General features: G+C 49.1%; 3 protein-coding genes across 6 annotated transcripts in view; all 3 read left to right on the top strand.

Annotated features, from left to right (window-relative positions):
* Window positions 1–631: 631 nt before the first annotated feature.
* Window positions 632–25520, top strand: part of LOC122363370 (gamma-secretase subunit Aph-1-like) — a 71221-nt gene continuing 46332 nt past the window's right edge. The window contains exon 1 of one of the 2 annotated variants that reach the window (XM_043332566.1): window positions 632–672. The gene's annotated coding sequence lies outside the window, so the exon portion shown is untranslated. Of the gene's footprint in view, window positions 673–747; window positions 863–25520 lie in introns of those variants that run through there. The other variant, XM_043332565.1, reaches the window with a different exon arrangement.
* Window positions 6678–12462, top strand: LOC122363368 (potassium/sodium hyperpolarization-activated cyclic nucleotide-gated channel 4-like). 2 transcript variants are annotated; one of them, XM_043332560.1, is made up of 7 exons: window positions 6678–7151; window positions 7644–7801; window positions 9042–9341; window positions 9697–9836; window positions 10183–10341; window positions 10594–11677; window positions 12093–12462. In XM_043332560.1, the coding sequence occupies exons 5-7, from the start codon at window positions 10243–10245 to the stop codon at window positions 12119–12121; spliced, it is 1212 nt and encodes a 403-aa protein (XP_043188495.1). In that variant the 5' UTR covers window positions 6678–7151; window positions 7644–7801; window positions 9042–9341; window positions 9697–9836; window positions 10183–10242; the 3' UTR covers window positions 12122–12462. The 2 variants fall into 2 exon arrangements, with proteins under 2 accessions (XP_043188495.1, XP_043188496.1); XM_043332561.1 differs by lacking the exons at window positions 6678–7151; window positions 7644–7801 and adding an exon at window positions 8392–8428.
* On the top strand, window positions 14226–20041 carry LOC122363369. Of its 2 annotated transcripts, none has more exons than XM_043332564.1 (6): window positions 14226–14847; window positions 16028–16138; window positions 16562–16734; window positions 17990–18111; window positions 18760–18991; window positions 19914–20041. In XM_043332564.1, the coding sequence occupies exons 2-6, from the start codon at window positions 16036–16038 to the stop codon at window positions 19977–19979; spliced, it is 696 nt and encodes a 231-aa protein (XP_043188499.1). In that variant the 5' UTR covers window positions 14226–14847; window positions 16028–16035; the 3' UTR covers window positions 19980–20041. The 2 variants fall into 2 exon arrangements, with proteins under 2 accessions (XP_043188499.1, XP_043188498.1); XM_043332563.1 differs by having other exon boundaries at window positions 16530–16734.

Below are 25520 nucleotides of genomic sequence, written 5' to 3'. Positions count from 1 at the left end.
TCTTTTACTTGGGGCCGTTTGGATCGAACTGATTGAATTTTTGGAACACGCACCAGGTTGATATTTTCCATTTCTGATTAACGTAAAATCCAGTCACTGATATGTGGTGAACTGCCCCTCAGCACCACAGGCTATCGAATGCGCTTTTTCGCGGCGCTGTAGCTCTATCGGTTCCCGATATAGCCGTTGGCAGTTTCCAAAATGTTGAAATAGTCAACATTTTACCTTTGCTGCAACCTCTGGTGACGTGACCTTTGACCTGACGGCTGACCCAAAAAATGACAGAAGTGTTTTCGTCCTTATTTTGGACGTTCTTTCGATTGCCGCTTACCGCGTGTCGCTACGTGGCCGAGGAGCCGAGTTAGAAAGGGGGGGGTGTTCAGACACCCCCCCCCTCCCCCGGCCCGGCGCGGAATCTCAGAGCACCGGCCCGGTGCGGGTTAAATTTTAGTTTCGCGAATATTCGCGATTATCAATCTGCTGCTCAATTGATGGACATGAATCCACGATCCCTGCATTTAGATGATGTTCGAAATTTGTAACGCTTTCTTGTTGCTATGGCGATTTGGCAAAACATACGCTTTTAATTCGTCAACAAGTGCTTGCGGAGCTAAGCTCACCTTTTTGAACACAATCTTTATGCGTCAGTTTGTACGACGCGTGAAACATCTTGTGAGGCTCCGAAAACCGTCAATCTATTTATCTCCTTATTTATAAGTGTATTGCAACATTTCGGATATGTTTTGGGGCTAAATTTTGGGCTCCATTCATCCTTTCTTGCGTGAGAATAGTCATCATTTGGAGACCAGTAGTTAAAAGCATAAAATAACGACGAAGAGAAGGCCAAGGTCACAGGTTTGGGGTCAGAGCTCACAGGTTTTGTTCACATTGTCCTTTCTTTCTTTATTTTTTTTTTTGTTTGGAAGCGCTGCAGAGAGAGAACACACACTAAATGAAAAATTGGCGGTACACATGGAGGTCCCCGCTTCAAAATTAGTTAATCCCTATAATATAGACATCATTCTATAGAGAAACTCATGTTTAGTAAGAATAATGTGGTTTCCAGTTATCTGATCGATGATTTTAAGACCAAAAGCTAACTAATCGTATTCTTACCACGATCTCGGTGGAGCCGCACGACGGTCTGTTGTCAACATGTCAATTGTTGTTAAATACCATTACGCAGAAATGTAGTATCTTCATAAAACCCAACACACTAGGGGAACTGTGGGAAACCGGGGTTTTGGGTGGGGGGGGGGGGGTACTATTTTTATGAAAAAGTGATAGATATACACAAATAATTTTGGAATTACGTTTCTGTATTTTTAATTTTTAATAGAAGAGAATTCGGTTATTTTCTTTTTCGGTAAAGCGCCTCACGAGATGCGCCAGATCTGTCGACGAATGATAGCGACTTTTCTGAAAAGTCTTCAGAAATGTTTCGTTCGTAAATATTTTCGTTCGTGCATTTTCTTTATTTTCGTTTTTTGGTCCGTGCATTTTACTATTGCCTGCAATCTATTCCTGCAAGTAACTATTTCCTTATCCGGTAGGCAAAAATCAGTAGGTTAGGTTAGGTTAGGTTAGGTTAGGATTCCCGGTAGGCAAGAATCAGCAGGTTAGGTTAGGTTAGGTTAGGTTAGGTTTCTTAATGCCTGGTAGGCAAAAATCAGTAGGTTAGGTTAGGTTAGGTTAGGTTAGGATTCCCGGTAGGCAAGAATCAGTAGGTTAGGTTAGGTTAGGTTAGGTTAGGTTTCTTAATGCCTGGTAGGCAAAATAGGTTAGGTTAGGTTAGGTTAGGTTAGGTTTCTTAATGCCTGGTAGGCAAAAATCAGTAGGTTAGGTTAGGTTAGGTTAGGTTAGGTTAGGTTAGGATTCCCGGTAGGCAAGAATCAGTAGGTTAGGTTAGGTTAGGTTAGGTTAGGTTTCTTAATGCCTGGTAGGCAAAAATCAGTAGGTTAGGTTAGGTTAGGTTAGGTTAGGTTAGGATTCCCGGTAGGCAAGAATCAGTAGGTTAGGTTAGGTTAGGTTAGGTTAGGTTAGGTTTCTTTATGCCTGGTAGGCAAACTCAGTAGGTTAGGTTAGGTTTCTTTAAGCTCGGTAGGCAAAAATCAGTAGGTTAGGTTAGGTTAGGTTAGGTTAGGTTAGGTGAGGTTAGGTTAGGACACCTCTTTGAATTTCATCGAGTAATAATCGCTTTTCTCAAATTTAAAGTTGTCCGCGCTTTAGACATAGCAATTTGAGAACCTTAGTATTGTTTGTCATTTCTGGCTGCGATAAAAAATTGTGCACGCGAAACGCATCTGATATTTTTGCAGCCTTGATTGTTTATAAATTGTGTTCATCCGCCGTAAGCATGGCGTCAGCGTCGGTTGCGAGGGGTGAGGCGGGCTCTGGTATTAACTGGATAATTCGCCAGCTGACGCCGTATGGTGGCGCTAGTGGAGCAGCACTGTATGACGTCAGCAGAAAACATCGTGAGCAGCTATGAAATGGGAGCGAGCACCACGGAAATATCGAAAGGTGATGGACATGTACTGACTTTGGTCATTCAAGTACCACCATTACCATACAAAAACCATATAATATCATCAAGACTGATTCTGGAATCGATTTGTTCGGGTATTTAAAACACATAAAAAATGTTTGCTACCGAATTCTGAAACAGTATAAGGATATTCTTGTTCCTTACTTTCACCTTGTGGAGTACTTCTACTTGCCTTCTAGTGCGCCCATCACTATCTTGAAATCTGGATTGCAACGCTGTAGGAAAACTTTTTTTCATTTGTCATTCCTTCCACTTTTGAGCAGTGATAATTTATTTGGTTTTATACATTAAATAATGAAGAAGGCTCCTAACTTTTTAGGGATCTGCAGTGGCCCAGAGAGCCAAATCAGATATTTTCTAGAAACTTGAGGCCACTATTTTCTTATTTGCTAGATAATATACAAATATTGACATGTAAAGAATGATACGGGTGTATAATTCTGCAGAAATATAAATTCAAAGTATTTAATTTTTCAAGAACCTTTTTAATATCTTCCATAATGACTTCTTTCAATACAAGGTGGAAGCAATTTCAGTTAACAATAAAGCAGCACAAGGCTGTACCTTGAGCTGCGATGATCCATAACCAATCGGCACCTGCAATTTGATTGATCTTCGAGATGTACCCTGCCTCTGTTCCCTGACTTTCCCTTTTCGTTGTACCGGGTGAAGTGAATATTCTGTGAATATTCTTCTGACAGTCAGTTTTTAGTCCTACATTATGTTGTCAATCAGATTTAATTGGTTCAAAAACCGTCGTATCATTCGCAGTCTACATCTCCACATGCGCACCCATACATGCTCAAAATTTTCACTACGTATGTACTATGTACGCTATGTACCCTGCAGCGTATCCTGATGAAAAATGTTTTGTTGAAATCAGAGACACTTCCCAAGGTAGGCCATAGTCCATGGCCATATATTTAAGTCAAAACAGATGAAACAGATAAACACGATTCCAATCATCAAGTCAACCAACATCGACAATCTGCACATAAGTTCTAAACCTATTGCAAGACTACTTTGTATTCAAACTTTGTATTGCAGAAGGGTGGAAGCTGCATGGAATTATGCGACAATTTCAGCGTGCATCCACGCTCGAAAGAGCAGGGTTAATTGTAACAATGTCAATACCATAACAATAACGTAATTGTAGGTGTTGTGATTCAGTTGTCTCTTGTCTGTGCTGGCCATTGCGCGGGCGGTCCAGCGGCGGAACTCGGCTTCGCCGCCGTGGCGCGCTGGCAGTTGCTTCTTCTTCTTCTTCTGCATCCCACCGCCAACCCGCTCAGGGGGCGGCGGCGCAGGCGGGTCGAGCGGCGGCTCGGTCCGCCCAACATCCTCGATGAAGGTAACGACCTTCGTCGCCGGGCCGCCGAGGACGTCGACCAGGCGAGGGTCGACACCCCAGCGGCGGCGGCGGGCCGCCTCATAGGCCGGACAATCGGTCAGTAGGTGCGCCGCGCTGTCGGGCTCCCCGCACGCGGGGCATTCGTCGTCGGCTTCCGGGCCAATCTTGTGGAGCGTGTCACGGGTCAGCGGTGATGTGCCGGTCCTCAGCTGGGACAGCGTCACCGACCCCAGCGCCAGGGAGTTGTGGCCAGGCGTGGGGTCCGGGTGCGGGTGGGCAGCGGTTGCCCTCTGTCGCGACAGCTCCCGGACATGGCGCGTGACGGCGGCCCGCGCACTCGACAGGTCGATCGGTGCGCTGTCTTGGTCGCCCGCCGTGGCCTCGCCAGCCAGGCGGTCGGCGGTTTCGTTGCCGTCCAGCCCGGCATGGCCTGGCACCCACTGGAGCACCGTCTCGGTGCCGTTCTCGGCGAGGGTGCTCAGCACTCAGCAGCCTCCACACCTCGGCGGCCAGGGCCATGGTCTGGTTAGCTGGGCCGCGGCCGAGTAGTTGGAGCCCAGACCTTGAGTCGGTGAGGAGGCGGACCGACTTGGTCGATGCCAACTCCCCGTCCTCCAGGCCGGCCACAGCCGCGAACGCCTCGCGCATGGCGGTCAGTTCTGCACTTAGGCTGGAGCAGACCGCCCCTGCAGGAGCGCGCACGGTCTCTTCTCTGTTGAGGTGGTGGAACTGGATCAGCGCATGCGCCGCCCTGTTCAGTCCGCCGCGAGCCGAGCCGTCCGACCAGATAGTGACGTCCGGATGCGGGAGCTCTGCAATGGCTCGCAGGGCAGCTTCCCTGCGGACTGCAGGCGGGTCCGACCGGCGGGTGGCCACGGGCAGGTCCACCCTGAAGGTGATGCCGCCGCGGTGGCCCAGCCATGGCGGGTCGCAGCTGTAGAACACCAAACCTGTAACACAATAGAATTGCAATTGTAACAAAGACCTGCATGGTCAGCACACATCTGCAGTGACTGTCATTCCAAGTTGGTATGAATTGGCACAAAGTTGGGTCATGGTAGCAGACGTAGCACAAGCTGTTGTGATATGCCATACCTTAGGACTTGTACTAGGTCGTAGGTTGTAAATTTTAGGTTTAAGGCTGTAGGTTGTAGGTCAGGTTAGGTAAGGTTTGGTTAGTAAGACGCATTCTCGTGCATCGGGCAGCTTGTGCTACATCTACCTTACCAATACCCAATTTGAATTCCCAAAATTGATGGATTGATGGCAAACAGGCTTTTTGTATAGGTAACAAGTGTGGTTAATTGTTCTAATCCCCGCTGCAATGTGAGGGTAACTGCTTTTCTACAATCACAATATTTGAATTCATATAGGTAGGTGTTTATATGTTCAGAAAATGATACAAAATATGACACAATTATAGCTGCAACTGGATAGTGGATACCAACCTCAACTAAAAGTTTCTGCAGCCTTATAACCTAACAAATGACTAAATTGCCAAAATAAATCCCTTAGTACAATAGCTTGACTCTAAAATAACAGAAATTTTGCATGCAGACCCTGAAATGGAGGGTTTATTAAAAATAACAAAAATAAACATTCACTAATATCAATATGTTGTTATAAATTTCATATGTAGCATAAGCGCCAATACTGCCTTCATTTACAATGTTGCTACTGTTTTCCACTCACAAACGCTGCCCTCCGTGGACAGCAGCAGCAGCAGTGAAACGTCACCCGTGGTGTGACATCATCACCCATGACGTAATGGAAATCCAGTTGTTACCAAGGCCCGGTGAGGCATGTGGTGTTTTGGGGTCAATTTTGCCAGCTTTAAATGGTAAGCTGTTGCATTTTACTGGCAGGGAATGTTAGATAGTTGGATTATAGCATGTTGTGATACTAATTGGATTCATATAATTAAAACGAAAACGCTTGGGGACCTCCGTGTTTCCGACCGAAAAATTTCCAACAACTAGATGAAATGGATCCCTAAGCTGTTGCCGGCCGTCAAACGCTGCCGGTTCACACATGCCCGTCGACCTGACGGCCGTCGCTCCGTCAGTTTCGGGCGTTTTGACGGTGTCGGGCCCGTCACCGGCAGACCTTACGGGCAAGTGTGAACTGCGTTTTAGAGCATGGGCGTCAAAAGTGGGGGGATGGGGCCGGGGGGACGTGCCCCTCCCAGCCGAGGGATCTAGGAGGACGTCCCCTCCAAAAAATCACTCATGAATGTTTTAAAATATATGTGGTATTTATCCTAGGATAAGGTTTATTTATCCTCATATTAGGAGGATAAAATGACTCAAAGTTTTTCCCTCACAACTCCCTTAGCACCCCACTGTCCCTTAACACCCCGTTTTAAGTTTTTTCAATGTCAGTCGTCAGATCACCAGGTCACTTTGAATGACCCAACTTCAAATTGCTTTTTTGCAACTTTGTCACAGTGTCAGAGCTGCAGTAAATGGGGAAGGCCTTTGAAAGTCACAGGATGTAATGAGGTCATTAGTAGCTACAATTTGTATATCTCAGAATTTTGATATCAATGACTTAGACTCAGGTCAATTTCTTGACCTCCCCATTATAAGTCAATAGGGCAAAAATCAACTCCCTTTTTTCCACTAAAATTCATCAGAATGGCCCAATATACCCTGAATTCTTTTAAAGGTATTATCAGGGTTTTTTCCGAAATTTCGGAGTTACTCAGTGAAACGTGTAGATGAAGGTGGCTGAGGCCCCGATCCGAAGTCATTCGTCTCAAAATTGCCTAATTTCCAAATGGTGGGCCTCCAAAGTTGATCCGTCTGCCAGCCAGTACCTGGAGGAGGCAGTACCAAGTACTCGGATACATTTCCCTATAAGTCCATAGGCTTAACACTAGCTAGAGACTTCTAGAGATATTTTGTATGCCAGATAAGGCCGTCGCATACCAGATAAGGCCGCAATGGCCGTTCAACGTTACGTGGGGAAATTGGAGAAATCTAAAGACTTTTTTCTCTCTGACGTCTCCACTCCGCAACTGGCAAGCGTTGTTAGCATTGGCTCGTGTCGTCGTAAATAAGATTTGTTTGACGGATATTCCGTTAGTTGAGTGTGTTGTTGTAATTTCTGAGGCTGTATGAGTTGGACGGAATGGCGCCATCCCGCCAAGTGCGAAATCGGCGGTGTAGTGTGAAGGGTTGTGGAAAAACAAAGGCTGATTGTCATTTGTCCCGATCTCAACTTCTTCCATGTTCCGAAAAACCGTGTCAAGTAAGTCCAATTTGAAATGCTGGAGATTGCGGGGCAGGCACTAAGTGAAAAACAGTTGCATATTTTACGAAATTGTATTAATATATTTTTTATGTCAAACATGCACAAATGTCATGATCAAATGTTTGAAGTGTTTGAAGTGTTTGAACACACAAATGTTTGAAGTGTTACTCATACATCAAACAGTAAGGCGTACGAGTAAATTGTGTGGATGAAGTCTGAGTGGTCCGAGGAAAAAAAAAAACAAGCGAACTTGACCTAAGTCCTAATATTACCTATTACCTAATAACCTACTAAACTACAGCCTCCCACGAACCTACAACCTACATGCTTCAGCTTACAACCTACAACCTACAACTCGGAGTTCATCTACACATATAACTAAAGTACTCAATGTACTATCTGTGGTTACTTGTTATCTGTTACTTGTACTGGAATGGCAAGCCTTGCAATTTTCCCAGACCTTTGATCACAAAGTCATGCTGTTTTTAGGAGACTTGGTTGGGTGGCTGTCCTAGAAGATGGCTTGGCGGACAAGCAGGTTGACGAAGCACTTGTGTGTAGCTGCTACTTCAACCCTCAAGATCTTTTGCTTGGAGAAAGGGCTAGAACGTCACCACATGCCGTACCGTCAATAGCAGTCGTGGAAGGTGGGTTTGGCATTTCCTTTGTAATTGAACTGGTTTTTAGCACAACTTGTAAAAGTGGCACGAACATTGTTACATTGAACACTTGATGTGATGTAGAACCTGATAGCTGATGTGGAGTCTTGCAAATTGTATGAACAGCAGCTGGTGCATTGAGCTTGACAAGTGACGTTGGCACCCTAGTAGTCTCGTGTTTGAGTGTGGTCACCTAAAAAACTTGTGTGTAACCAACCATAAAGTTTTTAAATATAATTTTGGGATAATATTGATGTGGTGTGTTTTGGTCATATGGCTTGGATGGTGACTAACACTAATTAAGGAATGCTTCTTCACGACAATCTCCAGTCTCCTGAAGCACCATCATCTATATTTTCTTCCCAGGGATTCATCCCTGAATCACAATCATTACCTAGGCCAGATAACTTTGCTGGGCCACATGGTCAAAACAGTTGCAGCTACAGGGTAGGTATACCAGCTGTACATGTATTTGACAGACTAAACATTCTTTCTGTACATCTGGACAGGTAAACTTGATAGGCGGCCGGCGCGCGCCCATCGGCACCGGCGGCCGGCGCGCGACCATCCCATCGGCACCGGCGGCGGGCGCGCGCCCATCGGCACCGGCGGCCGGTGCGCGCCCATCCCATCGGCACCGGCGGCCGGCGCGCGACCATCCCATCGACACCGGCGGCGAGCGCGCGCCCGTCCCATCGGCACCGGCGGCCAGCGCGCGCCCATCGGGCACCGTCGGCGGGCGCGCGTCCATCGGCACCGGCGGCCAGCGCGCCCATCCCATCAGCACCGGCGGCGGGCGCGCGCCCATCGGCACCGGCGGCCGGCGCGCGACCATCCCATCGGCACCGGCGGCGAGCGCGCGCCCATCCCATCGGCACCGGCGGCGGGCGCGCGCACATCGGGCACCGTCGGCGGGCGCGCGTCCATCGGCACCGGCGGCGAGCGTGCGCCCATCCCATCGGCACCGGCGGCGGGCGCGCGCCCATCGGCACCGGCGGCCGGTGCGTGCCCATCCCATCGGCACCGGCGGCGGGCGCGCGCACATCGGCACCGGCGGCCAGCGCGTGCCCATCGGGCACCGGCGGCGGGCGCGCGTCCATCGGCAGCGGCGGCCGGCGCGCGCCCATCGCCGGTGCGCACGCGCGCGCCCATTGCAGAGAGAGGTGATGTGATTGACCCTGTTGGCCCCCCCTCCCCCACCCTCTGACCCGCCCGCGCGCCCCGACAGGTCGTCGTGTAGCGCGGCGCTCCGCCAGCTGCTGTGCTGGGGTTGGCGGCGCTCAGCAGCTACCAGCTGATGCAGCGCGCCGTGCTCGCTCGCCGCGGCGCAGTGTTTATAGCGCGTGCGCCGGGCGCTGACGGCAGTCGTCTGGCAGCGACAGCTCTGCCGGTGACGGCACACGCTGCTGCTGCAGAAACTGGACAAGGGCCTGCTTGGGCTCCTGGTCCTGGATCGGTACGCCGGCTCAGTCACCTGATGACGGCGGCGCACAGCGTGACCTACCCGCCCTACAGCCGGCCCAGCAGGGTGAGTAGTGAACTGAGTACTGAGTAGCGCTCAGAGTTAGCTTGAAGTTGTTTAACATGATGCACTGTTCTTCATGAGTCGTCCCCATCGCTGCTTGTGACTTGCAAGTTCCTTCTTTTTCGGCAGTGCGTCCCAGCAGCGATTTTCACCTCTGAGAAGTATAGTTGCCGTACTAGTGAAAAAGTGTATATCTTTGAAATAAACATTCCGTTTCATCTGCCCACTACCACTAACGCCCCTCTGCCCTCTCCTGCAGCGGACGGGGAGATCCACCTGACCGCTCCTTCCCCCTGTTCTGCTGCAGGCGGGGAGGCCCGCCCTGACCTTCTCCTCTACCCTCTGCCCTCTCCCGCAGCGGACGGAGAGGCCCGCCCGGGCCCAGTGCCGCACGGAGAGGCGGTGGCGCTGGAGGCCAACACCCCGGCTCGCGACCTGTAGCTGACGGTGCTGGAGCCGCGAGTCACCGTGTTGGCTGGCCATGGAGACTTGGAAAAGGTGGGTCTCCGCGCAGCGGAGGAAGGGGCGGCGGCTGACAGTGGTGGCCGCCAACGGGGAGCTGGGCGGCGTGGGTCCATGCATAGCGGGAATGTTCGAAAGGACAGCATCAGCTGCATTGTTTGAAGAGCTGCTGCAGTTGGGCGTTGAGATATGATCGCAGACTTGCAAGGAGATGGGCTCCTGAGATGCGTGCTTTTTTTTTGCTCCGATGATCCGGCTGATCGCTGTTCTATGAGGTCGTATTACCCGCCCGCGGTCACCAGGCCGGGGAGGTATATACGTCTACAGCAGCTGTGTTATTTGTCTGTCCCGGTTGTATCACCCAGTCTTCCCCCGTCCTCAGGCCGGTGAGGTGCGTCTCCAGCTGCGCTGTCAGACGATCCAGTGGAACGAGCAGCAGCCCATGTACCCGTCCCGGCTGTGCCGGTGTGTCTCCCAGCTTGAGCGGCGCCGGCCGACCGCTGCGCTGCTCTACAACTGCCACGTCCACACACGATGCACGGTCAGTCATTATACCGAGTAATGCTAATTATAACCGCGGGTGTTTTGTTAGAATGGCCCTGAGAGTGTGCCTTTGTTGTGTGATTATTGTTGAGTGCGTTTTCTAGTTGTGAAGTACACTGTGGTAGGCTCGACATTACTACTCATCAGAAGTGGCGGGAACACTGCCCCAATGCCCTATTGTCGATTGGAAATGAATAACTACAGCCGCGGCTCCTGACTGTATCCCTTTTCCCCGTGCGCCCTATCGCAGGTGACGGCTGACCAGGCGGTGCTGGTCTCGACCGCGGCCGACGGCCAGCCCGCCCAGGAGCACCAGGTCGCCTCGCTCTCCTCAGCCTCGGTCTACTGGAAGGCGCTGCTGGCGCCGGCCCTGTGGGCCGGCTCCCAGCACCCGCTCACAGAGCAGGTGTGCCACGCCGACTGGCTGCACTGCGCCGACGACCGGGGGACCGCCGGCGCTGAGCCGGCCGGCTCGCAGCTGGACCTGCCACTAGAGACGGACCTGTGCGACCTGGACGTGCGGCTGTGTCAGACCGGCTGGTGCTGGGCCGGCGCCGCCCGGTGCGCTGTCAGGTGGACGGCCGGCCCGTGCTGGCCGCGCCCCAGGCGGCCGACGCGCCGGCTCCCGGCGGCGGCGGCGAGCGGGCGGTACGGGCGCTGCTGCAGCTGCCGACAGCTGCCGCCGCCGCGGACAGCTGCCCGCTGCTGGTGGTCGTCTCCGAGCCGGCCCTGCTCTGCTGGCAGCCGGCACTGCTGCTCTGGCTGTCCCTGGCCACTCAGCTGGCCAGCAGCTGAGTGGCCCGGCGCCGCCGCCACTACCCCAGCCGCCCGAGCCGCCGCCGCCGCCGCCATGGATGTGCCCCGGCCGCAAGGACACTCGGGTACCTCGCGATCGGCACGGAGCCACACCACGGAGAGGAACCTACCCGCAGTGTCACCCAACACCTCCGCTGCGGCGGCCGTCTCCCCCACTCCGCCGGCGCCGCCCGCCGCTCCGACTTTGGCCTGGCTGCCGGCCCTGGAGCGTCTGGAGGTGCGCCTTCAGATCAGCGCGGTCACCGTCACCGTTCCGGCCGGTCCAGAGAGCGGCGGCGGGGCGGCCGGGGACGCGGAGCGGACGGCGGACCCGCTCCCGGCCGCGGCCGGCCACCACCCGGCGCCGGTACCGGGCCGGGTCCGCAGCAGCAGCGACTCGGGCCACCGGTACTGCCTGCACGGACAGCTGGTCTCTGTGCTGCCGTCAGTCCGACTGGACAGCGCTGCGCTCAAATCGGCCGCCCTGCCGACAGTGCCGGAGGTGCCCGTCCGACTCACCAGACCTTCAGCGGCCGCAGGTCAGTCGCGGCCGCCGCACGGCCAGCTCATACCGGCCACTGAGGAGGGCTTTTCCATAAAACTCTCAGTGCTAGTGATTTTGGCATTGGCATGGGGGCGGGTATTGGTACTCACTACTCACCGTGCTGGGGCCGGCTGTAGGGCGGGTAGGTCACGCTGTGCGCCGCCGTCAACAGGTGACTGAGCCGGTGTACCGATCCAGGACCTCAATTATGATTATAAGTAAAACGGGATGTAGGGATGAAGTCAGCTTGTGCTCAAGACTGACGTCATGACAATCGACACGTGAATATAACGGGCATGTTTGCTCCTTGCTGTCGTGCGGGCGTTCGAATCTCTCCCAGTTTGTTGGCCCGTGTCTCTCTCCCGTCCCCCGGGTCTCTCCGCCGGCTGACTCCGCTCTGTCTGTTCCAGCCGGCTCCCAGCTGCGCTCGCCGAGCTAGACGCAGCAGGTGATGTCGCCGTCGGTCGTGGTGCGCGACTGTGCGTCCATCCCGTGTCCAACGCCCCCCCCCCCCCCCCCACACCGCGCGCTGCTGCCGGGCCCGCCGTCGTAGTTTTATGGCCTTGCGCCGTCAGTCGCCAGCTGGTGGTGGCGACCCGTGATCGCTCGCGTACGTTCGCCGGCGCGCCCATTGCAGAGAAGGGGTTCGCGCATGCCCATTGTAGAGGGGCGCGCCCCTTGCGGAGGCGGTACGCGCTACGCTGTAGACAGTAATGCTTGTTGGGTAGCCCCTTTGCACATTGTTTGTTCATGGATGTAAATACAAGTTACATGACTGATGAGTGTAATGCTTACATTTTTGAACTAAGACATGCCACAGGGCAGGTTACCTTGGTGAGTTTCTGATATCAACATACTGAACATAAGAGCAGAATAATTATCCATAGAGCGTTAAGGATTTTAGCCACCGAATTCACCAGTCAGTAATTGCACATGGTGGCACCATGAGCATGAGTACCTCGCCTTGTCCGATCCTTTTCACAACTAGCAAGTAGAATGTGGGAAAAGGCAGGGAACTTCAAAGCATGCGCATATGTAGATAGCTGATGATTCTCTCTGTTCAAGCACGATCTGGCACTCTGCAGCCTGTTCTGTTCCACATGAGTTGCCGGGACAGCATCACACATGAATTTCTGCATGCTTCAAACAGAAATGCCTTAATTTTCCTTAAAATATATTCATTTTTCACACAAAGACAACAAAAATGTACATGCAGGTGGGTACTGTGGCAAGAAATTACATACAAATGTATTTTGCCATGTAGGTAGGTACCCTCCTTTCACATCACAATCATCAATCATAATTAAGAGCACCAAGACGTTCTTTGCGACTTGCGAGCCCAGCCGTGTCAGACCAGCTGATGCAGGGGCTCTGTCACAGGGGGCACAAGGCCCAGTGGTTATGTCACAGCACAATGTTGTACAACCTGCTATTCAAGAACACTTAAATCTTGAAAAACCTGTAGCTCTCTTGTCACCTCACTTTTCGCACTCTTGACAAATCACTTATCAGTCAGATCAAGACTGAAAATTGAAGAGGATAAGCTCTTTTGTGGGATGTACTTGCAGTTTCAATTCAATGACATAAATTACTCGAAATTACCATTTAAATTGTACTGTACCATGACGAATCTACCATTGAAAGAAAATTGTATCATGACCCTGCTATAAAAAAACTGAAACAAGCTCCAATTGCATATGATAAATTTGGCGATGTTTATAAATCTTGCTGCCTTAGACAAGCAAATCTTCAATTTGTTTCAATTTCAGTCGAGTTCTTCACCAAAAATCCATCGTATATCGACAACCAATGCCTATCACCGAAATCTTGTAGAAATCCTCGGTGGGTGAAATCAGGGGGTGTCGAAGTCTAGTAGGAAAATCTGGCAAATTCCCTGCGTGACGTCACGTCGGGGATGACCGACGGCACCTTGCACTGAAAGATACGGCAGAGCGGCTATTTTTGAAAAATGATTAAAAATACTTTTGTGCTGTTATGACGCATAAAACGCTTATCAGCATGTTCCTCATCATGTGATAAAGGCATATCCGTGGTCGAAAATAGCTGAGCCCCTCCCAATTTCCAACCACCGGCCTCATAAGCAAAGGATGTAAGCGTAATCCTTAAGGGCGACTTTCCTATACATATCCGTACATATGCGTCCTTATGGAAATCGGTAGTGTGGCGATTGGCGACGCGCGCGACATCTGTGTGGCGACCAAGTGGCGACTGTGGCGACACCTGGTGGCTGCTTTTCTGCTGTATGTAGGCATTGGGGTTTTGCCAGATGTGGTTCCTACTGCTACACCACTATGTTGACCCAATACTAGAAAAGTTATTTTGCTAGTAAAAGGCAAGCAAATTGAAAGTTGATTTATAAAATTGCTTATAAATGATTACGAGATAATAATAAAGAAATTTCGATTGAATAATTATTTAAATAATCAACCGTGAAACTATATTCTGGTAGGTTTAGTAGAAATAAGTCCGTGCAACCTTGTATTTAGGGCCTTGGGTGAAATCACGTGACCAAAAAATGGCGGTGGGGTTCAACGATTTTTTCTTCTTCTAAAACATTATGTAAATCCTATGGACTTTTGTCAGGGTATTGCAAGGTGCCAAAAATCTTCATTTTACTGCCGGGGACATCTAATTTTCTTCCCTATCTCATATGAGGATGAACAGAACTACGTATTCATTCCATAAAAACAAAAATAATTTTTGATGCACCACTCGAACGATGGCACATTCCAAGGGCAAGAGGGAGCCTCAGTTTCTGTTGTTACAAATACTGCGCAAACAATACATTTATTCGATATATTCGCAAAACCGCTTACGGCTGCTTTTTCACGCTGAGTGACGTTAGCGCATCACGTTAAAGCCAATCAGCGCATTTCGTACCTTTATGCAAGTGCACTTTGAACAGCTTATCAGGAATGTGCATTGAGTCGCCCTTTTGGCCTTTTTCCCGCTTTTTCATCGAGTTTGAGTGCTGTTGGGGCGAATAATCTCGGAGATGAGTCAGTCTCACATCTAAGGAGCAAATATGCCTTTTTGTTTTGTGCCTCAATGCAGTCATTCCAGCGCCAGGTCCCAGTCAAAGTGCTCCTTCTTCCGATTGCCCCGGGACGAGGGGGAGTTGAAGAAATGGACTACACTGATGAGGTTCGTCATGCGACATTGTGATATCTCCTTTTGTTTATTATCGTGATATTGCTGCTTTTATGACGTTTTAGATATGCACCCCTCACACCATATGGTTAAGTACCTGCTTGGGTAACTTCTAGGTGATTTCAGGACAAATCTTTGAAGTACCTACCTACCTACCTACCTACCCAGTGTTCTAAAATTGGATTTTGATTGGGTGTGCTGATGAAGAAGAAAAAAATCCTAGGATGAGAAAAGGTACCAAATACCTATGGTATTTTTGCAAAAGGGCATACCGTCATTTTTAACGCCAATTGATAAAGCAAGATTTCATGTCAGGATCTCGGCAGGATCTGAAAGAAAAGGATCTAGATGCATCAACTATCAAGTCACATGTATTATGTAACTGCTGTTCAAATGCAGGAAACATTTTTTTCAGTGATGAAATATTGCCACTTTTCCTGATTTTTTGGATGAAAATATTTTCCTCATCGGGCATGATTTTGCACCCATTTTGGCATTAATAGAGCAGATGTCACGTGAAGGCCTTCCAACCAAAGATAGGCACTGTAGGTTTGTAGGTTAGGCCAGGTTAGGTTATGTTTATTTTCCGGTAAACGGGAGATCCCGAGTTTGGATTTCGGTGGTGCCTCCAGAACAGTGGGTGAAGGCGCCAACACCACCGGCGTTAAGGTTAGAAAGAAGCATCTCTGGGTATAGCGCCTCTCCTTAGCTGGAAAACCTTCGTGTGACGTCTGCTCCACTTGTACCAACCCAGTAGGTACATTTGGTTGTAAAAATTGCTGATTTTGCTTGGTGCTTGCTGGTGTGTATTTGTAGACTGGTTGATGTAGGAAGTCTGCTGGTGTGGATATGCTACTCTAGCTTGTTTGTCTTTTCAACTGTTTGTTTCCACCCTTTGCTTAGCATTGCTGAGCAGGGCCCTGTTTCACTGCATGCTGCTACCCACATTCAGGTTCAAATGGAAATGCTGACAAAATTCTGTCCAAATGGAAATGCTGGCAAAATTGTTTAGGTATTTCTGCACTGACATTTCTAAATTCTTTTGAAAATGAGCACCAATGCCCAGCTGCGGTGAGTAGGTAATACTAACTACGGCTTGCCGTGAAGCAGGGCCATGCTGTCTGATTCATTTTCTGCTAATAGAACCAACTTTATTGCTTTGCTTTTTTCACAGGAGACAAGATGCAAAGCCCAATGAGCATTCAAGAGTGTGCTCTTGTCATTTTAGGAATGGCAAGAAAGAAGCTGGTCCAACCCTATTTGCTTGGAATGACTTCAAGAGAAGGTAATCTTGTTGTTGTAACTAGCCTCATACTTATCACTTGTAAACTAGAATAATTCAATAATGGTAATGCTAAGGTGAAGGTCAAAGTGAATGCCAATAACTTAATCCAAACAGCTTAACATTAAATGAGCTTCAAATGATTAAATTCCTCTCATGTTCATGCACATATTGTCTTAGGTTTGTCAGTTTGGTTATATTTACATTAAATGGTGTTTTTGTTAGGCTCGTGATTCATTGCTTTCTGTTCATTGGGTTGATTCATGATTGCAATAATTTGCTTGTCTTGCTAGCCCCCATAAGATACCTTCTGCATCATACCATGAAAAGAAATTGTGTTATACCATGTGTACTATATAAGTGCCTAAAACTTGCAATATTGTCTCCCATTTAGGGTGCCAGCTGATGAAGTGGGCGATGGCACAGGAGGGGCTGCAGCTGTGGCCGCTCCTTCTCCTGTGACTCTCCTGGAGCAGGCTCAGAGAAGAGCAAGTGAGCTAGAGGCTGCCCTGGCAAAGAAGTCTGCTGAGCTGGAACAGGTCAAGAGCCAACATTCAGCTGAAGAATCCCAGATGCGTTCTGTTCTGACTGAGAACCAGGTTTGTCAGTTGTGGGTGGTCTGGCCTTTGGGGCTCTGCAATCTGCATCAAATGCATAGGTCTTGCTATAGGTCAACCGAAGGCCTCATTTTTTCATTTCTGCAATGCCATATGATGAACAACCAGGCCATTTTTGTCTGGTAATAGAGTAAGCATTATAATATTATTGCAAGCTAGAAACTGTGATGCATGTCATGTCACTGCAATGTCTTGCTTGATGCACATTGTAGGTTATTTAGGTATTTGTGCTGAAATATTCCTTTTGTAGATATGATCGTTACTTGTGTTCCTAGTTCTGACCTCAATGTGAACAACTGACGAATAGTGCTGAATGTCCTACCCTTGTCATCGTGCTGAGTTCATTACCCATGATTTGGACAATGGATGAACACTCCCTATTCCCCAACACTAGCGCCGGCGACCAAGCCGGCCGCCCTGGTGGCGGAGCGCAAAACATCGGTGGTCAGGGCACCGGCGGCCGCCGCAGTATGGCGCGTGCTAAAAACGCAGTAGCGGAGAGCAAAATTAGCGAGTTATAGCTCGGGAGACACCATTTGAGACACTTCAAATATATTTCTAGTCCTTTCTCATAGTCGGTGGGTATCCATTTTGTCACTATGACAAACGGAACCATTGCCCGGTGTCCATAAACTGGGTCAACATTCCTGACTCGCCGATGCAAATTGTCGCCAAATATCATCGTTCCTCAGCAATCACATAAGTCCTGGTTGATGAATTAACATTAATATCAACTTATTTTTGTGTTATCGCATAAAAATTCACTGAATTCCTAACATTGGCTCACCGTCTGTTATCACGAACTTTCACTTGGCAGCAGGATTTAAGCAATTTCTGGAATTAAAACTGTGAAAAAGTATTTCCAAGAGATTCCTCACTTCCTATTATACCAGAATCACAGGACTTTTCATCAAGATCAGTCACAAATAAGCAATAAATTGCAAAAATATACAAGAAGACGCGCTCCGCCCATAGCCCGCAATGTTAAAATGGCGCCGGCGCGCTGGCCGTCGTTAAATTGGGTGGTCGGAAAATCGGTGGAGTGTCCTATCCAGGAATACCTAATCCATGAATTGGATGTGAGATGATGGGAATGCATAGTGCATGCATACTGCATAGGTAGTACATAGCACACATGCAGCAAAAAAAGTTAGATAAGCTAGCATATATGCATATTAATTGATGTTAGATTAATTGGTTCTTCACCTAATATCTGTGGTTCTGCTTTTCCTTGCAGCTCACCATGCTGAAGACTGGGAGGCGACCCCATCGGTGGGACGATGAAAGTGTCATCAAAGCCATGGGAATCAGAACAAGTACCTCAAAAAGAGTCTACGAGTATCTACGTGAACAGCAGGGGTAAGCATCACAAAAAGTTTCTAATTTCTACATGAAACATATGAGTGTAAAAGCAATGGCCACTTCAGATTTTTTAATGCCTACCAATTTGTCATAGAGGCATGTTTGCTGGTCTGCCGACTTCTTATGTAAGTTGTGTAGCCCTACAGGAGATAGTGGGTGGTGTAGGTACACCTCTTGGTTTTGCTCATACTCCAACATCTATTAATGAAAGACAGTGGCTATCATGTTTATTGATTGAAATATTGTTCACATGATGCAGTTGTACTTGTAAGAAGAGATGAAGTTGTGTATGCCACTGTTAAAGGACAAAATGTTAGTGCTGACTGTGTCGGCCTGCCGCGGCAGAACAGAATACACTTGACATTGTTTTGACACGCTCAAGGGGATGGACAACCCCACTTTATTACTCTCACGAGAAAAAAAGCAACAGCTTCTTTGAGATGAAACGGACCCTATTACCTAATTCACTAATTCACCTTAGGTCCATTCTGCCACGACTTGGATCGGATGGGTGTCGGGTGATGATGATGCGGTATAGGACGCGTAGCAGCTTGGCCTAAGCGTCCAATACGGATCGGATGGGAAATTATTCAAAATATAATTGGCGATTCTGTGTATTTGAGCAAGTTATTATTTCGTTTCCAGATGGCCGCTTCCAAGCATCCGCAGCATCTCGAGCTGGGTATCGGGGCTGAGGATCGAGCCCTCGTCCATGGCCCAGTTTCTGCAGTTCCTGCAAGTGGCGGCCGCTGAGACAGCCCCGCTCGCCAAGAACTGCGCCATCCTCTTTGATGAGATGTCGGTAGACACGCGACTCTGTTACGACCAGCAGAGGGATGTGATCGTAGGCCCGCACAAGCAGGCCCAGGTGATCATGGTAAGTGACGAGAAGCGCAGCTGACGCCCACCAGGCCAGACGACGCGCGCTGTGGCATGGTGTGCGTGACGGCGGAGACTCCCGGCAATGGGTGCCCAATCACCAGTCCGGATGGGCGGGGGCCGGAGAGGGTACTAAGGGAAGCTGATGTTTAGACATTTATTGTGCCATTTGCCTAAGTCTTGAGCTGCACCTCTCATACCACGTTATTCGCCGAATGAACCGCTGGGTAATGTCGACGAACGAATGACATTCAAAACCTCTGTATTCTCTTCCATCCTGTCCTAGGTCCGATCCATCTGCGGTGCCTGGAAACAGCCCGTCTATGTCGCCTTCGACACCGCCATCAGCCCTGAGATCCTCATGCAGCTCATCCTTTCCCTCGAGGAGATGGGCTATCCTGTGCGAGCCGTGGTCTCTGACATGGGCTCCAAGAACGTCGGTCTGTGGCGGGCCTTGGGGGTCTCGTACGATGGCGAGACCAGCATAGCCAACCCTGCCGCCGCGGATCGGTGAGTCCTCCTAAAAACAAAGTTGGCAAATAGGGAAAACACATAATAAAAAAGAATGGTAACCAGTACGCATCACCTAAGCACATCCAGCGATACAGCCCGACGGCTGTTAGGTCCACTGCGCCTTTGGTGCGAGTGGACACTGGACACCCTCCCCTGTGTCCGGTGATCACGTAATCGGATCAGTGTTGCGCCTGTGGCGCCGGGTCAGGCGTCGGCTCGAAATAGGTTCATGGACATGTAAAAAGTGTGTGCAATGTTGCTAGATATAAATGTATCGGTATATAGTGTGTTCTGGTCCTCATTCATCTTATTGTTCTACCTATTGTTCAGTTACCCTAATATCTACCTATAGCTGCTTGCCGCAGGTGAACTCTCACATGCCACTGTTTTTTTTTTTTCGCTGGCAGGCGAGTGTGGTTCTTCGCCGATGTTCCGCACTGCCTGAAGAACTTGCGGAACCACATCCTGGATGACGGCCTGTACCTGGGGTGTGGTGGCGACCGAGGAGATCCGGTAGTGGACTCGGACCTGATGGAGGAGCTGGCGAGGGAAGTCTCTGCCACGGAGTTCACCGTGAATCGGAAACTGACCGCCCTGCACGTGCATGTAAGTTGCTGTTTTTTTTTTTGTCTGTTTATCAAAACTCAACAAGATGCTAGCACTTCCTGATACAGTATCAGGAAGTCAGGAAGGCGGCGAGCAGTAACTGCTCGCCGCCTCTCCATTGCTTCTGGAGAGGTAACCATATGGCCCATTGTGGGACGTGTCACTATATTATAGATGCCTGCAGATCAACCGTTTCCACTGATTTTCCTTCTCCCCGTGCTCAGTTATTTTCTTTTCACGAAAAATTTAGCGGGACTGGAGATGGGGGAACCTGCCCCTACCGATCTCTTGATGGCTGGATCCCAGCTAACGTACCTCGTCATGCTTCGATAATTCCAAGAGAATAAAAACAATTCCAAGAGAATAAATAAAAGTTCACAAGCCTATAACTTCTGGTATTTTGCTTGATTTCCGTTGTTGTGTAGTTAAAAGCATATCTTTTGCATTGAAAAAATGATATTTTCTCTAGGTAGTAAAGTTTCATAATATAGAATGCTGAGGTGGTAAGTTATCCTGCTTTGCCCTGAATCACCAGCACCAAGGCCTGGTGCATCTATAATCTTTCTGAGGCCGGAGTAAAGGGGGGGGGGTGGTATCTGATTTGTCTCTTAGTCGTTGTTTCTTATTGCTTTGTTATTTGCCCGAACATTATTAGTTGAAACTGTTAGGTTGCCTGTTTTCGTTTATCATTACAGTACCTAAAGGCAGGCATCGGTAAAATCCTTTTTGAAAGGATTGCATTCCCAATCCACATTCCTAGTGCCGAAGTGGATTGCATTCCTACCCGCAATCCCCTTTTTTCACTTGCATTGTGATCAAATCCGCAATCCTTTTTTGCAATCCTGTTGTATTATTATGTGCACAAGTGGATCTGGGGGAGGGAGGGGGGCATAGGGCCGTGCCTCCATCCCCAAATCACCCATTTCTAGTACCTAGTCTTGCGAGTAATTCCTATCTAAGGCACAGGTATTTTATGGGAAATATTTTTTGCCTCAAACACCCCCACATTTAAACCTCTACCCAACCAGTGTTTTATATTTTTAAAACTCGCCCTCAAGGATTGCAAAAGGATTGCAAATTTGGATTGCAAACATTGGAAGTATGATGCAATCCAATCCGCAATCAAATCCTGTTTTTTGGAATGGATTTCAAATCCAGGTGCAATCCACCAAAAAGGAATGCAATCAGGATTTTGCAATCCTGCAATCACAATCCTACCGATGCCTGCCTAAAGGATGTATTGTAATCACATTTCTTATTAACAGTTCCGTGTGCCCTGATTTTTTATCAATGATAAGGTTCACTTTATTGGTATCAATACGCCTCCTTATCTTTTCACATCTTCAAAAGAATGAGTTTTGCTTGCACACCTAGCGAGTTATGACGCCTTGGTTTTTCGTACGCACTTTCAATATAGTTTCTAATCGAATGCTGTCTTTCAGGCAGCGAAAGGAGACCGCCAGCGAGTCTATCTCGCCGCCCAACTTCTCAGCGAGACCGTCGCCAAATCCATCCCGGAGGTCTTCGAAGGGCAAGAAAAGGCAGCGGAGGTCATCAACATCATCGACAGCGGCTTTGATGTCCTCAATTCCCGGCGGCGGTACGCTGACAAGCCGCTGCGGTGCGGCCTGGGCGTGCACCTGACTGAGCAGTTAGCAGCACTCCGCAAGCTGGAGGAGCTCCTGCTGACGGCGCGATTTGGCAGCAGGAAGACGCTTCTTCCATTTCAGCAGGGCTTCCTGCTGTCCATCCGCTCCACCCTGGCGCTCTACAAAGAGATGGAGAAGGTGGACGGGTTCCAGTTCCTGCAGACTGCACTGCTCAACCAAGACGCCCTGGAGTCGCTCTTCAGCTCTGTCAGGACCAAGTTCGGTTCAAACCTGAATCCGACTCCAACCGAGCTGTTGTACCGCCTCCGCCTGCTGCTGATCGGCGCGTCTCCGGCAGCAGCGCGACAGACGTCTGTCCGACCAGCCAGCCTGCCTGAAGAGGGCCTCCTCAGCGCTGCGCGTGCCGGCCGGCCTCCACAGTGCGGCACAGAGGACGAGTTTGTGGTGCCGATATTCAGTGGCTACGATGCCACCACCATCAGCAGCACTACCATCGCTCCCTCCGTCGACCAGCTCAGCGCGGCCACACCGCCGGAGCCCGCTGTTCCGGTCGAGCTGCTGGAGGAGATCGGCGTCCCTCCGAACGGAGCTGAGACCGAAACCAGCCAGGCCATCAGCGAATACGGGATGCAGTACGCTGCTGGCTTCGTGGCTGCTAAGCGTGCCAAAGTCGACCCCACCCTCGGCACTCGCACCTGCGACATGGCTGAAGAGGACGTCCCGTCGGGGGCCCGCTGGATATACCTCCTCAGTCGTGGACATCTGACCGTGCCATCCGAGCAGTGGCTGGAAAACTTCAAGGAGTTTGAAGTTGTCTTCTGCGCCATACACAGAGGGCAAGGAATGGCTCGGAGGAACGGCACACTCGACCAGCTGTCAAGAGCCCCGGGTGTCGTCAAAACGCTGAGCGACACGCTGTGCCTCAGGTGGCCGCGGCTGGACGAGCGGGTCATCTCCCTGTACGCCAGGCTGCGTACCTTCATCCGGCTGCGGCACGTGGCCAAGGTGCGTCGAGGCGACCATCTGGCAGCTCTGGCGGAGGCCGCCGCGCGGCGCTCGGAGAAGCCGACTCCGACGCCAGTGGTGGGAACGAGGCGGCAGTTTGTGAAAGCGCGCCAGTTTGCTCGCGGTGCAGTGTACCTGTGACTGACAGAGGGACGTGAGCAGCTGAGTGTGTAGCGCCTCGCTGTGATCTAACGGAGACCACTGAATTCGATCAGTGTCTAGCATCATGCGGCCGGGAAGGGCCTTTCGCTCATCGAAGAAGGGTGTACTATGTGATGGTATGTTGTTTTTGTTTTACTGTTGTATTGCTGCATCGCTGTTGCACCTAAATACTGCGTCTCTGTGTTTTTGAGTGCCATACTGCCGAGTGCCGAGGGCCACCAGCTCAGTTCGCAGGCGTTTCTGGGTTATGCCGCAGTTTTGGCGGTTCTTGTTCGGGGGAGGAGGGACAGTTTTTTTTTGTCTATGCTCTTGTTCCGGTTCAAGGTCCGTGGTTAGGGGCCAGTGGGCGTCGTATCGTATGTTGGAATGCGTACTGTTCCTTCGCTGGAGGCTACCATATGTTGCATATTGTTTGGTGTGTTAAATATGTGGTCCTTAAAAAGAGCTCTGATTGAAAAATAATTACTTCGGCACGTATTTATTAACTTTAATTAATGATTCACAACGGTACAAACGATCAACGTACGACAGTGAATAATTATTCAGAATGTTGCACGCAGGGCACGGAACTAGGCACGTCTGTGGCTTAGCAACGAAAGTACTGGCCGGTGAACACAACACACGCATACGAGTACATCACAACATAACCTAGCCAGTGTGATGCCACACTAAGATGTTTCAATCTGAATTATGATTGCGTTCTTTGAAATTTCACATTCCGCAAAGGAGAAGTCCGGGTAATATGAGATACGATCGGCCGCCAATACATCAGTGTATGGGTAGGCTCAGAGTGTAAGCTTCTTTTATGCTCTCTCAGACCTGACAACAGGCGGACTTGGGTCTAATCAGAAAGGGTCATCAGAATGTGATATGGAACCTAGGGAGTCCAGAGCGATATAGAAAGAGGCAGAGAGAAACTGAAACGCCATAACCAAGGCTGGACTGAATGGTGGACCCAGGCGAGGCTGGAAGGAGGAATCAAAACCAAGGACAAGGGAGGTAGAGACCAAGGACGGCGAGGCAATCGTTGACGACGGGCAGGCGATGAAAACTTGGCCCTTGAGGCTTGACAACCCTAGTGAGCGCAATAAGGGCGGTGGACCTGTATGACATCGTCTCCTTCGCTCAGTTTTTTTTTTTAAAGCTGGTTTTCAAGACAGTCATGTTCATATAATGAGGATTCTGAATCAAATTAATCAAAGGCGTTGCCGTCCTGTTTTCTTATTTCACGGGCCACCAATATTATATAAGTAATAATAGATAGATATGAATAACTACCAAAAACTATAGCAATGCTAACATTTATTGCCAACAGTAAAAATTTGCTAGCCTGCATCCTCAATTGTAAACAATATCAAGAGGATTTTACCATTTTCCCTGCTTTTGCCAAATTGATTTTTCGGTTTATTCAAAAACAAAGATATTTGTAATTGTTATTATTATTATTATTTGCATTATAAAAGACTACATTTTGTGTAAATATTACTTACATATATCAATAAACTACGATAACTCTTGATATCTTCACTAACGGGCCTCAACCAAGGGGGGCGCAACTTCAACACCAAGCAGAAATTAGTCACGTGACTACCTGCACAACCTTATCTATGGAAATCCTCAATCCCGCAAAATTTCGCAAGGCCGCTCTTTGTTTACATTATAGTGATGGGCCAATCTGACCGCTCAAGTACTTGTTTTGCGGGAGTAAGTACATTTTTGTCGTTTTTCAAACGGCTATAACTTGCAAAGTATAGCATCAATAGGCATTTTATGTATATCGTTGAAATCGGCAGAGTCTGGAGACTTAACTGATAGGCAATACATTCCGATTCCTTTCAATTTTTAAACCCTGATAATCCCTTTAAGGCTCGTTGTATGTAAGGCATTTGATGATATCGTTTTTTTTGTTTTACTTTAATGACCTCCTTACAATGATAATGAAACTTTCATCTCAATTCGTTTATTTTTTATATGAATTTTCGGCCACGGGCCATGATCACATATACATATAGTCAAAAGCAAAGTCAAAAGTGTAAAAAGAGAATGCCAAAGAAACAACATTTTCGTCAGTTTTCCTCATCCTATGGTTACACGTGACTATTATGTGGGACACACTTTAGTGACCCTACACAGAGATAATATGAATATAGTGAGTACAATACAACAGGTGATAAGCTAGTGTAAAGGCGGTCATTGTGTTGGCCTAAACATTCAGGATCTTACATATACCTAGTTACACGTTTTATCACATTTTTTACCTCTCCCACCATCACTATTCACTACACTCTATACCTTTCTCACAAACGCAATCACACTATCACACACAGTCGGTCTCACATTATGTACCAGGATGATACATTTCGGTTCAGTAGCGGTCTATACTTTCGAATGAGGAGGGATTCGCATATTTTTCGGTGTGGGTGGTCACCCGTCTTCTGCAGAATTTGTACAGTTAATGGTATTTCTCTCCTTTGAACTTCGTAGTCATGAGGAGTGGCTATAAAGTGGTCCCCAATTGGGGTATCCGGAGTTTTGTTCCTAGCGCTTAGGACATGTTCATTGAATCTCAGCCTGATGGGCCGTTTTGTTTCACCAATGTACGTTATGTCTTGTCCCCTGCCCTGACATATG

This window comes from Amphibalanus amphitrite, unplaced genomic scaffold (assembly GCF_019059575.1).
Source record: "Amphibalanus amphitrite isolate SeventyFive unplaced genomic scaffold, NRLGWU_Aamphi_draft 000618F_arrow, whole genome shotgun sequence".
Taxonomy (NCBI): domain Eukaryota; kingdom Metazoa; phylum Arthropoda; class Thecostraca; order Balanomorpha; family Balanidae; genus Amphibalanus; species Amphibalanus amphitrite.
Note: the sequence above shows the minus strand (reverse complement) of the source record. Positions and strands in the feature narration are given on the sequence as shown.